Source organism: Microcebus murinus, chromosome 12 (assembly GCF_040939455.1).
Source record: "Microcebus murinus isolate Inina chromosome 12, M.murinus_Inina_mat1.0, whole genome shotgun sequence".
In the NCBI taxonomy this organism is placed as follows: domain Eukaryota; kingdom Metazoa; phylum Chordata; class Mammalia; order Primates; family Cheirogaleidae; genus Microcebus; species Microcebus murinus.
Genome location: NC_134115.1, coordinates 92852754 through 92869579, shown reverse-complemented (window position 1 = coordinate 92869579; position 16826 = coordinate 92852754). Strand labels below are relative to the sequence as shown.

General features: G+C 67.9%; 1 protein-coding gene across 1 annotated transcript in view; it reads right to left on the bottom strand.

Moving 5' to 3' along the window:
* Positions 1–14892, bottom strand: part of KCNT1 (potassium sodium-activated channel subfamily T member 1) — a 59216-nt gene extending 44324 nt beyond the window's left edge. Inside the window, exons 1-2 of the mRNA XM_012782084.3 lie at positions 14754–14892; positions 5648–5791 (exon numbers count right to left, since the gene is read on the bottom strand). Of these exons, the coding sequence (XP_012637538.1) occupies positions 5648–5791; positions 14754–14863 (254 nt within the window). The 5' untranslated portion in view covers positions 14864–14892. The remainder of the gene's footprint in view (positions 1–5647; positions 5792–14753) is intronic.
* Positions 14893–16826: the final 1934 nt, after the last annotated feature.

The window sequence follows — 16826 nt, the reverse complement described above, 5'->3', positions numbered from 1 at the left end:
CAGAGTCTCACCCTGGGCTCTAAGGGGGGCTCCCAGGGGTCCACACGCAGGGCAGGACAGCTCTGCCTGCCTGGCGTGACCTCGCCTTGCCCTCCAGACAGCCTCCACGAGGTGGGCATGTAAGAAGGGGCCCACTGAGGCTTGGACCAGGGGTCAAGGGAGATAGGTCTGGGGTCCAAGGTGGCAGCCCTGGCCACAGTAGGGGGTCGGGGCTCACACCCGCCCCCAGGCTCCCAGGGGTGGGCCAGCTCTGCCCCCAGAGACCCCCACATCCAGGTCTAGGGGAGCTGAGGCCCAGGGTCTGCCTGGGGGCTGCTTGCCCGCGAGGCGCTTATGGGGAGAGCTGGGGCGTCCTCAGCCCCCTTCCCTGGTCCACTCGAGCTGCAGGCCTCTCCCAGCCCCTTGCTGGCTCTCGGGGGCCAGAGGGGAGGTGCCCTCCCCAGAACCGTGTTCCGGGGTGCAGGAGCCCCGCCAGTCCCGCCTGCTGTCACGACCTCCCCTGGCCTGGCCGCCTCTGCTCCCCTGGGTGGCTGGGGGGCCCTCACCAACGCCTCCCCACCATGGGCGGCCCCAGGGGAGCCTCTTTTCCGCCATTCCCGCTTCCTGGCATGTTGTCAGCCAACCAGGACCCGCCCCGGACGTGGCTGGCAATTGATGGGGCCGTGGCGTTTGCTCACTCACTTAAGAATCAAAAAGCAACACATTTGCGCCAGCGTCCTGTGCCCATTATGCATTTGCTTGTGAGCAGGATGCTAATAATCACAATTACGAGACGTTACAATTAATATTAATACTTTGTGTGACCCTTTAGGGAAAAAAAACATTCCAAAGCTATGGAGGACTTCACGAATATTATCGTTTTCAATTTCAGGATATCACGGGGCACCAACGTTTTGGTTACCTAAACTATTTTGGTGCCATGTGAGTCCGTTATGAGCGTGCCCATCCCCCAGACAGCGGCCCTGCCTCCACTGGAGGTGCTCGGGGCAGACCCACCCTGCTCGCAGCAGGACGGCCCCGCCCTGGGGCCTGGCTGGCACGGGGTGGGGGCTTCCTCGCCCTCCAGGGCTGTCTGAGCTCCCATGGGTCCCCATAAAACCCTCTCAGGCCCAGGTGCTCCCTGGGCCATGACTCCCAAACCCGCTGCTGTCCCACCTCAGCCTTCACCCACCCCGTAGCTCCCTGCCCTGTTCTCAAACCTCTGCTGCCTGGCATACCACCACCGTCCCCTAGACTCTCAGCTGTGTCCCCACGTCCCACCCTCACTGTGGGACAGGCCGGGCCACACCCCCCTCCTGCCTGTCGCTTTCGGTTTCACACCCCAGATGCACCTGGAGCTGCACCTCTGAGTCAGGGCCGGGGTCCAGGGGCTCCTTCCCTGCCACCCCACCCCCACCCCCAGCAGGTGCAGGGTGGCGCAGGCTCCGCCAGCCCAGCCCCCGTGCTGCCAGAACACCCCAGAGCGGAGTCACAGTGCCAGGTCCCTCCCCAAGCTGCTAGCGCCTTTAGCACCTGGTGGCTCTGGGCAGGTGGGGCAGGGAGTGTGAGCAGAGCCAGCCCAGCCCAGGGCAGGAGGCTGCAGTGGTCCCTGCTCCCTGTGAGGCCAGCCGGTGGGGGATGGGGCACTTAGCAGGCTCCTGCGCTCTGGAGGGATCTTCCACAGAGGCCTCACCCAGCCACGCCCAGGGCCACCGCACCTCCCGGCCCAGTCACTAATGGTGACCGGTGAGTGCTCTGGGGGTGGGGCCATCCTTAGAGACACCCCCTCCCTGCGACTCCTGATTGGAGGCCTGGTGGGGCCTTCACCCCAGGAAAGGAGCTTGGCCTGTCCCCAGGGGCGCGAGGTCCAGCCCTGCCCCTGCTGGGCCGGGGGCCCCGTCCTCCAGGCAGGGACGGCTGCCCCCAGGTTCCTGGCAACGCTGGGTCCTGCCTGTCTTCCCACCTCTCAGCTCGTCCATGTGGAGAAACATTTGTTGTTGCTCAAACGCCAGGGAGCCAGGTCAAGCTCCACTCTCGGAACGGGGCCTTCCGGGCAGTGTCCCCGCCCTCCCTCGCGCCCTGCAGGGTGCTGTCCTGGCCAGCTCAGCCTGGGCAGCAGCCAGGAGCAAACCCCGGGGCAGGGGCGTCCTGACCCTTCCCTAGGCCGCCTGGCCAGTGCGCAGAGCCTGGGAGTGCGGGAGACCCTGACGTGGCCTCTGCCCCCTGCCCCCACCCCCACCCCGGTCCTCCCCACCAGGGCTCTCCCTGTGGCGAGTCTGCCCCTTTTGGGAGACAATCCTGGGGTGTGGCTCTCGTGTCCCCGCCCAGAGCCTGCTCCCCCCACAACATGCACAGTGTCTTCCGGGGCCTGGGGGGCCTGGGGGGCTCAGGACGGCCGGGGCTGCACCTCCAGACCAGGGGCAGCAGGAGGCACCCAGAGCCAAGAGCATGGGGACACCCATAAGGACCAAAGCCCTTGGGCACCTGGGGGGCTGCTAACCCCTCTGCAGAAGGGGGACCCAGAGTCTGTGGCCATGGCGCCTGCGTGGGTCTCCAGGACATGGAGGTGGCTCTGGTGGGGACGGGCAGTGGGACGTCTCGGGACTGCCGAGGGCCTTGGCCTGGCAGGTGGAGGGGAGTGTCCGCCTAGGACCCCGCTGGCCCCAAGGGGCGAGCTCCCCACTCTGCCCTCCTCCCCTGGCAGGGCTGACTCACAGCTCCGGCCCTCCGGGAGCGGCCGCCCGGCAGGAAGCCTCGTCCGCCCACGTGGGCAGCTCGGCTCTTCCCTCCCCCAAGGCCACGGGCATTGAGGCTGCCGTGACTCACTGGAAGCAGCTCTACCCCCGAGAACACGGAGCCCACGGCCACCCACAGCCGCCAGGAGCAGGGCAGCAGCCCCCACTCCCCATGGAGCCTGCTGGGGCGGAGCAGGGGAGGGCAGGGGAGGGCTGGGGCAGGCGGCTTCGTGTGCAGACCCCACTCTGCGCCAGCCCCATGCCAGTGGCTGGGTGTCCCCACCTGGAGACTGAGCGGGGCTCCCCCTTACCCAGACGTCCCCTTATTAAAGGCCACCATCCCAGTCCCGGGGGCCGTGTGGGCCTGGGCCGCTCCATCCCTGCCCCCCCCATCTCTGCCCAGAGCCTGCAGAGCCTCAGGCCTGCAGGTGCAAGGGCAGGTGTGGCCAGGCGCTGCCCGCTGGGCCCTCTGGCCGCTCCACCCCTCAGACTCAGCACCTGCTCCCCCTCCCTCTTCCTCTCCCCCTCCTCCCAGCCCACCTGCCACAGCTGCCCAGGCAGCCCCCTTGGGGCAAAGAAAGTTTGAGAAAAAGAAAGCCTTCTGGAGGGGGGGCTCCTGCCCCACCTTTGCTAGCAGGTCGAGGAGGAGAGGCCGCCGGGCTGGCGAAGAGACCAAGAGTCCTAGCCGTTCCTGAGGTCCGGGCTCCCCTCCCGCACCCCGTCAGGAGGGCCTGAGTGTCCAGTGTGCACAGTGATGATGCCACACAGGGCTGGGTCCACCAGCAGGTGACACGCCTGCCGGCCCCCTCCTCCCCGCTCCCGTGCGCCCGGAAGGCTGCCGGCCCAGGGCCCTGCATGGCTGGCACGGGGCCTCACGGGGCCCCTGCAGCTTCCATGGGGCGCGGGGCGGATTCGCTGGGCCTCGGCCATCCCTCCCCACCTTGGGCTCTCTGGGTGCGCCAGGGCCCACCGCTCCCCCCAGGCCTGGCCTCCTTGCTGGGGCAAGAGGTGGAGGGGCCTTTCCCCTCCCCCACACCCGTGGACACCAGTGCCCCGCTCCCGAGCCAGCGCCACACGACAGGCCCCACGACTGCTCCGCCTTGGTGCCCTGCGTCTCCCCAGCACCCAGGCGGCCACGGCGACTCGAGTCACGTCCAACAGGCAGACAAGGACGTGTGTGTGTGGGGGGGAGCACAGACGCTCTGCAGCCACGTGTGTCTCTCCTCGGGGGACCGACAGCCACGCAGCCACGCACACATTGCAGTCCGGCTCCAACCCCGTCACCCAGCACACCAGGGGCGTCCCCCTCAAACCAGGGCCCAGGTGGCTGCCGGGGTTGGGGGCCGACTCCTGACAGTGAGGGTCTCCGAACGCACCAGGAGTCCCTAGCGGTGAACTCTCGGTTTTACGTCTCCGGAGGACCACAGCTTGGAAAGCCACGGGGAGGGTCTGGGCCCCCTGCCGGCCCGGCCAGGAGAGCTCTCTCCAGGCATGCCCACGCCGCGTGGCTGACACCATCGGCCGCTGAGAGCCGGGGGACGCAGCCCTGCCATTATGCCAACCACAGCCGCCACCCAGAGGCCCCGGCACCATCAGGAGAGACGCCGCCGCTTCCTGCCCAGCGTCGGAAGATCTCCCACGCTGCCTTCCAGGACTAGCCTCGTCCCAGCTGAGCAGCCGAGAGGCCGCCGTTGACGTTGACGCACAAGAATGTCGAGTCCACAGGGTTTGGCCCCGGGAAGCCCCCAGCCCTGCCTGGGGCGGGGGGGGGGTGTCCCGGCAGGGTAGGAGAGCCCCCCGCCATAGGGGCCTGCCTCCCCCCACCCCCGCGCCTGAGCAGCCAGGTGAACTCAGCTCTGCACCTGGAGCACACGCTCCGACACGGCTCATTGGCTGCTCCAGCTCTTAATCACCCGGTGAAAACCGGTCGGGTTTAAAAGGCAGAGGCAGGACCTGCCCCCAGCCCCTGAGTGGGTGAAAGCCTTTGGCTCCGAGAGCCCGGAGGTCCGGCAGGGAGCGCGCTGCTGGAGGGCAGAGTGACTCTGAGGTCACTCCCCACGCGCCTTCCCAGCGCCTGGGCGCAGGGTCCTTTCGCGGTTCTCTTTTCGGCTGCAGTTTCAGCCGTGGGCTGCGCCGAACGCTCGGCGTGTGTCCCGGCGGCTTTCGGCCGAACGCACCCTCCTGTGCCAGCCTGAGTAATCGCCCTGCCGGGGAACCTGCAGCTCTGCCTGTGGTGGCGGCGGCGGGTTTGGGGGTGGCGGGAGGAAGCCGTCGGCCCCCACGCTAAAGGGGAGCGCCCCTGACCCGAGCCGCAGGCTCCCCCGAGAGTCTCCAGCACTCCTCTTCCAGACGACGGGCAGGCGCCTCCCCCAGGCAGGCAGGTGGAGCGCGAGTGCCTGCCGGGTGTCTGCCCGAGACAGCTGTGCAGGGAAAGGCAGAGAGAAGCAGCGTCTCCTCCCACCTCCCGCCAGCCCGGGCACAGGAGTGACGCCCACGGCTCGTCCTGCCTGCTCTGCAGAAAAACGCACGCTCGTTTCGCTTTGCTACGTAGGCACAGGAGAACTGGAGGGGGCAGGACACTGCCACTCTGCACGAACGGCCAGGCATGATCCTGGAGGACACTGTCCCCCGTGAATGACAGACAGGCCCCCCCGCAGGCTCCGACCAGAGCAAAGCAGCCCCGGCCAGACCGCGGGGCTGCACCCCCAAGGTTTCCGCTGGCAAAGCTGCGGGACGGGGGGGCCCTGGGTGCAGACTCGGGAGGGCGGACCACCCGCCGGACGATCTCGGGGAGACTCCCCGGCACCGAGCACCTCGTGCCACCCTCCGGGCACCCTCCCGGGAGGTACTCCCCTAGCACCACCCCCTGGGGGAGCGCGGCATGGCACGGCCTTCAGCACCGCGGACAGCACCGACCCGGCGGCCGTCCCTACCTGTCGTCGCTCTGGAAGGACTGGTCGCCCAGCAGCAGGTCCCGGAAGCGGTACCGCGGCGGCAGCGGCAGCACCTCCGAGTCCAGGTCGTTCATCCTGCGGCGGGCGGTGTCCGGGCGCCTGCCGTCCCCAGCGCAGGGCCGCCTGCGGGCACACGCCGGCCCTCAGCCCCCAGCCACGAGACCGACCGACAGACCTGCGGGCGGCCTGGCAGCACCTGCCGGGGAGACCGACTGGGGCAGGAGCGGGGGCGGGGCTCCCTCTGAGAGCCCTGCGGGGGAGGAGGGGGCGGGAGCCGTCTCGGCCACTGAGGGACACAGACGCCCTGGTCCCGCCCCCTCTCCTTGGACCCCACCACGGCCTGGGCAGCCCCTGCTCCCTGCTGCTGCCGCCCCGTCCCCTTGGTCCTCGGTCCTCACCAGGGCTGCACAGCCGTCCCCCAGGGTCAGGACCCCCCGCGGCCACACAGACCCTCAGTGCAGAGGGTGGGGTGAGTGGCCAGCAGGCTCCAGAGGCCCCTATTGGCAGAACACGGGGGTCAGGCCCTCTGGGTCCCAGGCTGCCCGCTAGTGTCACCAGATGGGGGTCCCCTGAGTCTTGGGGTGCGGGGGCCGAGCAGGTGAAGGGGGTCCCCAGTGGTCACAGAACTGTAGGACCAGGCAGGGCTCCTGCACCTCCCCCGTCTCGTGTCCACATCTCTGTGAGTTTCCGCCGCACCAGGGAGGGCGGGACACGCTGAGGGGCAGCAGGGGGGATTCTCCCCTGGTGCCAGGCCTGCCCGTGCCCAGGCTGGCAGGGGGGCGGAGGGGAGACAGAGAGGCCTCGTGTGGCCTGGGGCAGGCAGGAGTCTGCCAGGCACGCCCAGGTCCCCAGCGGGGCAGACTGTGAGACCCTCCTCTCTCCCCACCGGGCGGGAAGCGCGGGCACGTCCCCTGCGCCCCCCACCCAGTGCCCATCCCATGCCCCCACGCATCCTCCAGTGGCCTAGAAATGCCAGGCACCGTCCCAGGCTGTGGCCGCAGGTGGCAGGCGCTGGCCCAACACCCTGCCCCCTGTTTCATGGGTCACAGGTTCAACCTCGAGAATCTGGCAGCGTTTGAAAAATAACATTTTCCTAATTGCATCAGCGTAGCTGCATGTTTTTCCCGAGTCACAAGCCGGCCGGGACCGCGGGGAGGCTCGGGGAGGTGGGGGACCCTGTGACCAGGGTGGGGCCCGTGTTTTCTCCGTTTGGCCCCTTTCCTAACGAAAGCCCTTTCTCTGTGCAAAACCCCGGGGACGGCGGTCCCAGGTGCGGCTGCCTCTCCCCCCACCCCAGCTGCTGAGCTCGGGGTTTGCTCTCCTGGCCTTGAGGCCCAGACTCGGGGCCCACGGACAGGCCGCAGGGGCACACGGGTGGGGGGAGGAAGTGCAGAAGGACCTGGTACCCCAGAGGTGGCCTGGGGAGGGTGACACGGGCAGACACCCTTCTGTGCTCGGGGTGCACCATACCAGTGAGCACGTGGCCGTGAGCAGGCGTCCCGCAGGCCTCCTGGCAGCGGCCGGCTCCCCCTGCGGAGCCAAAACCCTTGAAGAGGCTTGACTGCTGGGCTGGCCGAGCGCCAGGGCCTGGGGGGCTCCGGGAAAGGCGCCCACTCCGGGGAGGACGGGGCCCAGCGGCTGCTTGGAGCTGGGAGACCTGCGTCAGCCAGACCTGCTGGGCGTGCGGGGCGAGGCGGGGGGGGGCCGTCTGGTCCCCACAGAGGCTGGTGCAGGTGGACCGGGAACACGAGCCTGGCACAGCTGCCAGGACACAGGGAGGATGTCCAAGACCCCCGAGCCCACACCTGCGACCCTGGCCTCTGTGTGACGCCCTGCCAGAGAATCGCCGAGGTCTACAAAAATTCCTGCTTTGGCGGCTTAAGCCAGGCGTCCACCTGCCAGCCTCTGCCGCCCCTGGGACGAGGTGTGGGCGTCGCCCTGTGGCAGGACTCAAGCCCCCTGGAGCCAGGCAGAGCTGACAGGACAGAGCAGACCCCTCCGCACTCCCAGCCCCTGCTCTCCCCACGGGCTCGCTGGGACGCACGGCACACACGCATGCACCGGGCCCACGGTGAGGTTGAGGGCCCCGCCGATGTGAGCACAGCTCAGTCCTGGCTGGGCGGCCCGGCGCGAGTCACTTGGCCTCTCTGGGCCTGAACTTCCTCGTGTGAAGGGCTGCACTGAAGCCGCCCATGCTCACCGGACGACCACAAAGATGCTGCAGGCATCACAAGCGCAAGGCAGCCCCACTCACTCGGGGACCGCGGCGGCAGTGGACGCCCGGCCTGGGCTCCACGGTGGAGGGGGACTCACGAGGGATGAGGAAGAACGGGGGCCGCGTCTGGAGCCGGCACAGCCGCTCACCGGGAAAACCCGAGAGGAATCGGCTGAGAAAGGATCAGATCGGACGTCCAAAACGGCTGCCACGCCGAGGAGTGTCACATGGCAAGACCAAAGCTGCACGCGCGTGCACAGCGGCGCCGGGAAAAGACCCTGCACGCGGCAGCTGCAAAACCCAGGACCTGCGGCTCCCCCTGCCCCGGGGGACGCTCCTACCACGTCCCTCGGAAGCTGTCGGTGCTGGGAAGCAGCAGCCGTCCCCTGAGCAGACGGGCGAAGCGAGTCCGCTCTGCCGGGCACAGCGCCGTCATCCCACAATTTCACAGACTGTGTGACAACTTCGTCCTGTCTTCCGTGTGCGAGAGAGCGGCCACTGCAGCCATGGGGGGCACGGCAGGGAAGGGCTCCTCTCCGGGGCTGCCGGCACCGACTCACGGCCACACCGGGGGCTGGCGCTGGGAAGCCCAGTGAGTGGCGGCGGAACACGGCAGCGCCGCCCGCAGGTCCCGGCTCACGCTGGAGCCCGGGCAGGGGTGGGGGCCGGAGGAGGGGTCGGCACTGCTCACTGGGCGACAGCAGCTCCCCGTCCCGACTCGCTGGGTCTCGGCGTCCCTGTGCGGTGGGACGACGTCCTCCCCGTTTTGCTGATGGGGAAGTCGAGGCGCCAAGAACTCACGTAACCTGCCCGGCCCCGTTCCCTCGTTAACCCGGTCACCCGCCCCCTCGCCTGGGCGGGGCCGGCGCTGGAACCCGGCGTCCCAGCCCCAGCAGCCGCGGCACATGGCAGCCATCTGCAGGGCAGGGTCAACCTGGACCCCACACCGCAGCCCCGAGCACGGCGGGACCCGGAGAACGCACGGAAACTCGAGAGCCGAGAGGCCTCTCGTCTGACACGCCAAAGGCGGAGGGGAACCGACTACGTCTCGGCAAAAGTACTAACTGTCTAACTGTCTAACTGTTAGACTGTACCGTCTAACAAAAAACATCATCGACACGGCAGGAATCGCTGCCCGTCCGCGTCAGAAAGAAGAGCAACCACACACGCAACTCATGGGACGGGCGAGTGACAGCTCAAAGGACGAAAAAGGCGGGTAAACTAACGGAGAAAGGATGCCCCGCCGGCTGGCACCATGAGCCACGAGGACTGGCGTCCTGACTGTGACGTCCCCACGGGCGTCCCGACCTGGAACCTGCCCGGGGACGGCTCCCCCTGCGCCCAGCGCGGCCGGCACAGAGCGTCACCTACAAGGAGCCCTGGGGGCCGCCAGCTCAGGACCGGCCGGCAGCGACCGCCAAGGCGCCCCGAGCACACGTGTGCCTGCCAGCCGGCCGGCGCGAGCCTGGCCAGATGCTCAGCGGGGTCCCCATGACAACCAAACACAACCTCTTCCAAAGAACCCCAGACGAGGGGTGGGTTTCCCAGGGTACCCAGCCTGCGGGCGCTGTGGGGACCGTCCCCACGCGCTGGTGGCCGCAGGTCCAGGGCAGCGTCTCGTCCACACTGCGGCGCAGAGAGCGCCTCGAGTCACCTCGCGGAGAGGCGGGGGCTGGCTCCCCAGGGCCCACAAGTGAAGCCCCAGGAAGAACGCTCTTGCTTAATTTACAGAGTCTCGCTCTGTCGCCCGGCCGGAGTGCAGTGGCGTCCTCACAGCTCCCGGCAGCCTCCCGCCTCAGCCTCCCCAGCAGCTGGGACCGCAGGTGTGCGCCACCATTTCTAGCACCACTGGCAAAGTCTTCTACTTTTTGTAGAGATGGGTCTTGCTGTGCTGCCCAGGCTGCATTCTCCCCTCGGGTTTGTGCGGCTCAACCCGGCCGTCCCGAGGCTGCTCCCTCTGCGTAAGGGGCGGGCTTCCGCTCCTAAAACCCCTCCTCAATTGTTTACTCACAGTTCAAAGTTTTCAGGAGCTTGGAGAGCCATGTTTGACAGAGAGGTCAGGGACCCGGGGTTGGGAACACGTGTGTGCAAGCATGTAACCGTGAACATGTAAGTGCACACATAGGTATGTGCATGAACATGTACATGTGTACACGTGGGCATGTTGTTTGCGTGTCTGCATGTGGGTATGTGGGTGTCTGTGTATGTCTGTGTGCGTGTGTGTCTCTGTGACTGTGTGTGTGTGCATGTGCACGTGCATGTGCACGTGTGTGTACCCGCCTGCATGTGCTCGGTTGCTCCGCCCAGCGCAGCCCGCGCCAGGCGCTGCGGCATCTCTGGCGGGGGCGGCAAGTGCCGGGCTCGGTGCCCGGCAAGTGGAGACGCACGGCCCTTTGCTGACCACGGCAGAAAAACCAAACGCTTCCTCTGCACGTTAATTAAAAGCCAGAGCTGTGCAAGCTGCCCAGAAGCTGGGGGCAGGCGTCCCCGGGTGACATGCCCCTCCTGGGGGAAGGGCTTCGTGGCCACGTCCACGGCAGCTGCTCGCCGCAGTCTCCCGGGACACGCCAAGGTCCAGTGTGGACGCTCAGGACACGTCGGTGAGCGGGAGTCACCCGGAGCGTGGTCCAGACTGGCGCTCAGAGCAGCGCTGTGCGCCAGCCACCCGAGGGCAGAGGAGGGCCCCGGTGTGGGCAGAGGCCACGGGCGTGGGCTGCCCCAAGGTTGGGGGGGCAGAGGCCACGGGGAATTGTGGCTCCCAGCCCCAGCCTCGCCGGGGGGCTCCCCACCTGCCCCCAACCCCGAGGTGGGCAGCGGGGTGCAGGGGTCACTCAGTGTCAGGGGTCAAGTCCACGTCTGTATCTCAAGGCCAAGGGGTGCCTGGGCCCCCTCTTCTGGCCCTGCCACGGGCCACATCTCGTCCTCCGGCTGAAGCTGCCCTCGTTCCCCACCCCTGGCCTGACACGCCACAGCTGCGAGAGGCGCCCAGGGACTGCACACGTGACGATCGCCACTCCCCCACCCTACAGGCAGCACATCCTGCAGCCAGTGTGTATGGGGACCTCGGGGGCAGCCCTGCCGGGGTGGACGCTGTGAGGGTGGGGAGGCCGGGGCAGCGACGTGGGGCCACAGCTGGAGGAGGCGGCGGCCCCTGCCGGGGACGCTCAAAGCAGCACAAATGGGTCGGCCTCGGTGGCTCACACCTGTGATCCCAGCACTCTGGGAGGCTGAGGCGGGAGGATCGCTCAAGGTCAAGAGTTGGAAACCAGCCTGAGCAAGAGAGAGACCCTGTCTCTACTAAAAATTGAAACACATGAGCCGGACAACTAAAAATATATACAAAAAACTAGCCGGGCATGGTGGCACATGCCTGCAGTCCCAGCTACTCAGGAGGCTGAGGCAGGAGGATCGCTTGAGCCCAGGAGTCTGAGGTTGCTGTGAGCGAGGCTGACACCATGGCACTCACTCTAGCCTGGGCAACAAAGCAAGACTCTGTCTCAAAAAAAAAAAAAAGCAGCACAAACGTATCTGTGCCCTGGTGTGCCACAAGGACCCTCCTCCCCAAGGTCCCCAGGGGTCTCCTGGGCGTCCCCTCCGCCAGCCGGGAAGCCAGGCGGCAGCTCTCCCAAGACAGCAGAGGCTGCAGGGGCCTCGTCACTGTCACACAGGGCAGGACGGCGGTGCAGGAGCCCCGAAGGCACCTGACACGGGGAGAGGCGGGCCCAGGGGAGCCATCCAGGACGAAGACCCGTCGCCCGGCCCGAGAGGGGCCTGAGCTGGGCCCACGCAGGGCCCGGGCGGCCTGCACAGGCTAACGGTGGTGTCCGGGGACGAGCCCGCCCCACGATAATAAAGAGGACCAGAACACACAATTTCCAGAAAGCCCCCGTATGGGCCGGGGTGGACCCAGAGCCCTGGAGGGAGCCGGGGCTTCCTGCACTGGGGTCAGAGGCCGCGGCTGCAGGGGGGCCGGGGTGGGGGGGGGTGTGCAGGCGCTGCCGCCAGGGGCCGCTGGGCACCGGGGCAAAAGCCTTAACGCGGCCATGCAACTCCTCTGACCCGAAACCCCACTTCTGAGAACCGGGCTCAGGGGAACACCCCGCAAACGCTTCGCTCCAGCCCCACGAGTCTGTGCGGAGCCGCTTACCAGAGCGCCAACCATGCCGCTTGCAGGCCTGCGCTGTCCTCGCGGCTCTGCGAACTCCGTGCGCGCGTGTGCACGCCACGGGCTCCCAACACAACCGTCGGAGGTAGACGCTTCCGTTCCCGTACCCGGTGGAGGGGACCGAGGCTCAGAGGGGTGCAGCGGCTCAAGGAGTTCACACAGCTGCTGCATCCAGGTACTGAGCTGGACCCGCCCCACGACCCCGCGGCCCCGCCAGGCCCTCTGCTCCTCCCTGGAATCCCAGTCCTGCCCCAGACCAGCCTGCGACGTCCTCCTGCCCAGCGGTGCCCTCACGAGGCCCCCTCCTCTGCCACCTGCCCCCTCCTGCCCGGGTCTAGGAGCAGCTGAGGCTCCTCCTGAGAAGGGCCTTCCCAGGGCCCCACCCTGCCTCTGTCCTGCCAGCCCCACGGGTGGGGGCGGTTTGGGGCGCATGTGGTGGCCTCAGCACACCCTTGAAGCACCCCCTTTAACCCGGCACCCAGCCCACACGCCAAGCCCCTCTTGCCTTTCCCCAGACTCACCGGAGCCCTTCTGACCTCTGTCCTGAGCTAAGGCCTGGCCACCCCCGGGGCCCCTCTGCCAGCTAGGACCGGGCTGGACCTCGGCCCTCGAACCTCTGCCATGGGCCTGGGCCACTTCCTGCTGCCTGCAGGGCCAGATCCCTGTGCCTCCGTCCCAGGCCCACATGGGGAGCAGGACTGCTGGGAACTGGCCAACCCAGGAGGGGCCGGGCTGGGGTCTCTTCCAGGAAGTGAGCCGGGCAGGAGGCGGGCACTGCCTGGCTCTGGGGCTGCCAGGGCCACCGGGGCCCCTCCCGGCAACAGCTGCCACCTCCAGGGCAGAGCAGCCAGGCCGGGAAGGAGCTGGCACACCAGGGTGGGGGGGGCTCTAAGGAGCTGGCTAGGGGTGGGGGGCCGGGTGAAGCCCCCTGGGAGGGGAGGGCCAAGAGCTCCTCTCTGGTGAGCCTGGAGCACCACTGGGAGGGGCTGCGGGTGTGGACTGGGGCAGATGTTGGGGGGTGGGGTCCCGGCACTGCTCCAGCACCTACAGAAGACAGACGCCTGGGCCCTGAGGCAGCAGAGGCAGGCACCAAGGCCGCTGCACCCAAGCTCCGGGTTCTGACCACTGCTGCCTGGCCTCTCTGCCCTCACCCACTTGGCGGCTCTGCCTGAGACACTTCCTTCTGCCTGTCAAAGTCCACCTGCACAGGCCTCACCTCCCCAGCCTCTAGCCTCGGCCTCCCGGAAGCTCAGCTACCCCCTCCCAGCCCAGGCCAGATCTTGCTCCCTCCCCAAACCTTATATTCTGGGGGTGGGGGTGCCTCACCTACCCTCACCTTTCCTGGGGGGCCCCTACCCAGCCTGGGCCTCCCTTGGGGGGTCCTACCCAACCTGCTGACTCCTACCAAGCCCTGACAGCTGCTCTACCTGCAGTGTGACCGTGAATCTCTGCAGGGACAGGGGCCAGCTCAGACCAGCGGGGAGGACAGGGGCCCCTGGGTAGCCGGGCAGTGCCAGGTGGGAGACACGGAGGCCTGGGGGGACTGAGCCCACCAGGCCGGGACCTGACACCCAGACCCTGAGGACATGGCCTGAGGCATGACCCTGAGGACCATGACACCCATGACCAGGGACCTGACACCCAGACCCTGAGGACACGGCCCTCCCACCGTGCCTGAGGCAGGTGGTCAAGACCAGCTGGGTGCCACATAGCTGGGGGTGGGGGGACACCAGGCTGGGGAGGGAGACGGCAGGGCCACCGTGGTGAGGACACAACCCAGGAGCCCTGGGGCCACGTGCTCTGTGCCTGGCAGGCAGGCAAACATCACCTGGTGACCCCCCCCAGAGCAGCCCCCCCTCCCAAAGACACCGCCAGCACCTGCTCCTCACCCCCGCTGTGCCCACCAGGACCACGCAGGACCCAGCCCTGCCCCTTGGCACTGGGGTCGGAAACCTGCCTCCAGTCTGGTCCTCAGGAGAAACGGCCCTAAAAGACCGTGACCCTAAATGATCCACCTCCTCATCTTACACACGGGGAAACTGAGTCTCACAGAGGAAACGGGCAGCAGTAGCACCTGGCCTTGAACCCAGGCCTCTGGCCTGTCAGGTGCTCATCCCCTCCCCCCAGCCTTAACCGCCAGGTCACTGCTGGCTCCGGCCACCTTCTCCGGCCCTTCTCAGCTGACCCCTCCCAGGGATGGGGAAACGGCGAGAGGGCCGCAGGCCCCACCTGACAGCCCACTTACACCCCACTGCCCAGTCAGGCGTCTTCCTGGGAAGGGCTGCCCTAAAAGCTCTACTGCGTGGGGGGCCCTGGCCCCAGTGCCCCACCAGGGCCCACCCCACACAGGGGGGATGAGAGAGACCCTCCCCCAGACGGGGGTGGGGCAGGGTGGGAGGCGCTGTCCCCAGCCCCTCCAGCCTCCTAGGGGCAGGGCCCCCAGCCTCCCTGCCACCTCTCCCACCGCCCAGAGTCCCTGAGGATGGCCGCCCCCCTTCCAGAGTACAGACACGTGGACGCAGCACCTCCCGCAAGCAGAGCCCCACCCCCCCAGGGGTGCCCTGAGCCCCACGCTGTCGGGAGGGCACTCCAAGGTCCAAGGGGTGGGTGGCCCTGGGCCTGGGGGTTCGGGGCTGAGGGGGTCATGGGGTGGCGCTTGCTCCGACCAGGGTCTCCAGCTTGGGGGAGGGCGCGGCAGGCCGTACCTGGGGGCGCAAGGGCCGGCGTCCAACTCGAAGTTCTGGTTGGTGCAGCCGCCGCCACGCGCCCCCTGGCAGACGCTCCCGGGGCTGCGAGCCCCGTCGGGGAGCGGCATGCGGGCGGCGACTCGGACAGAGCTTAGGTCCCCAGAGGCGCCCCGGGTGCGCGCGCACGAGCCCAGGTCCCCGGAGCCGTCCCGGGCTCGCGCGCACAAGACGTCTTCTGTTCCAAGGTCGGGCTCGGGCGCCTGTCCGCGCGCGCCCCCTGCCGGCCGCGCGGGGACCTGCGGCGGCTCTGGCTCAGGCGCGGACCACGTGCCTCGCCACCGGGGACCCGCCCCCATCACGGCGCTCTTAGCCCTCGAGACCCCAAAACACAAGAGGGATCACTTAATGGCCAAAAACCCCCAAGCGCGCCGCCCAGCCACGCGTACCTGGAATGGCTCCGTGGGGGGGTGGGTGCATAGGCGCTCGGGGCCCTTCTGGTTTAAATGCTGGAGCCAGGGCGCCAGCTCTGGGGGCTGGGCAACTCCACTCTGACCTCCCCTGGCCGGCCCTCGCCCCTGCGCAGCACCCGGTCAGGACGCGGTCACTCACGCACAAACCAGCCTCTCGACCGCTGGGCAGCTGCCCCTGCGAGGTTTTCTGTCTATGGGCACCACCTGTGCAGGAACCCACTGGGCTGGGCCTGGGGGGCGACGGCAACTTGCCCCTGCCCACCTGGTGCCCAGCCCTGCACTCTCACCCACCCCGCACACACAGCACGCCCAAACAGGCAGTGAGGAGGGACCCCGACCTCAAGTGCCGCAGCCCACCCACTGCCCCCAGGGAAGGTCAGCCGGAAGCAGAGATCTGGCCTCAGCCCCCGTTCCAGACACGTGCATACTCCTGGGACAGGTCACCTGGCTCAGATGGCCTCAGCCCCAGGGAGCCCAGAGTGCTGTCCCTGGCACTGTGTCGGTCTGTAACCCAGGGCTGCAGCAACGAGAGAGACAGACACACACACACAGACCTCTGAAGGCCTCGGGTCCTTACGCAGCCTGCCACCGGGGGCTGAGGTTGGTGTGAGCCAGTGTGGAGGGTTCCAGGTGTGTACTTCCTGGTGCGTGGCAGCCTCAGTCTCCCCTGAGGCCACTTCCCTGTTTGCCTCCGGGAGACAGTAGGCTGAACACAGACTTTTTTTTGGGGGGGGGGCGGCTTGGCAGGGGTCTAGGACACTCTCAAGTCCCCAGAAGAGGTGCAGTCCTGCATCTTGGGGGCTTTCCCCCAGAGGGTCCTGGTAGCACCGCCCCAGGCAGGGCTCTGGCCCCTCACACGTGCTCCTGGGAGGCCCCTTCTGGCTGTGGAGCGTGCCCAACGCAGCTGTGACGGATCAGCGGTAATTACAGGTGCCCTCAGCAGGAGGGAGTCTGATACGCTTGCTGAGAAACCAGAACTCGGCCCCACTCTGCCAGAGCCCAGCCCAGAGCGCCAGCCCGCCCCTCATCCCCACCCCCACCCCCGCCAGAAGCAGGGAGGCGAGACAGCCGGGCCCCCACTTCCTGCCCACCCCTTCCACATCCGGGCTGCACCCCCAGGCCTCCACCCACAGCCCCCCCTGTGAGTGGCCCAGGCTGAGCAGCGGGGGGCACATGCAGCGCATCACGCCCCCCCTGCAGCGGCCTCGGCGCTGCCCTGCTCCTTCCACCCGCCTCTGGGCCCCGCCTCCTCCGCTGGATATTGGGGCACCCTGGGCAGACTCCCTCTTGCTGCTACTGTCAGGAATGGAGCTGTCCCCTCCGCGCAACTTCATCCGGCACCTGTCCCCAGGAGGATGCAGTCTCAGCACCCCCCCTTCCTATGTTGCTCTCCTCCCGGTCCTTGGCTTCCTCTAGGGGTCACCTCTTTGGGCAAGGACGCGTCTCCACCTTCCCCTTCCCTCCGGCATTCATCCCACAGTTTATCCAGGGACTTCTGCAAGCCACATTCAGCCAGGAGGTGAACAGGGACAGCCGGCTGGCACGCGCCTCACGGGGCGCTGCTCGTTTGGACCTTACCTGTCCCGACCTGCCAGAGGCGAGGCGTTTGGTGGAGCTGGGG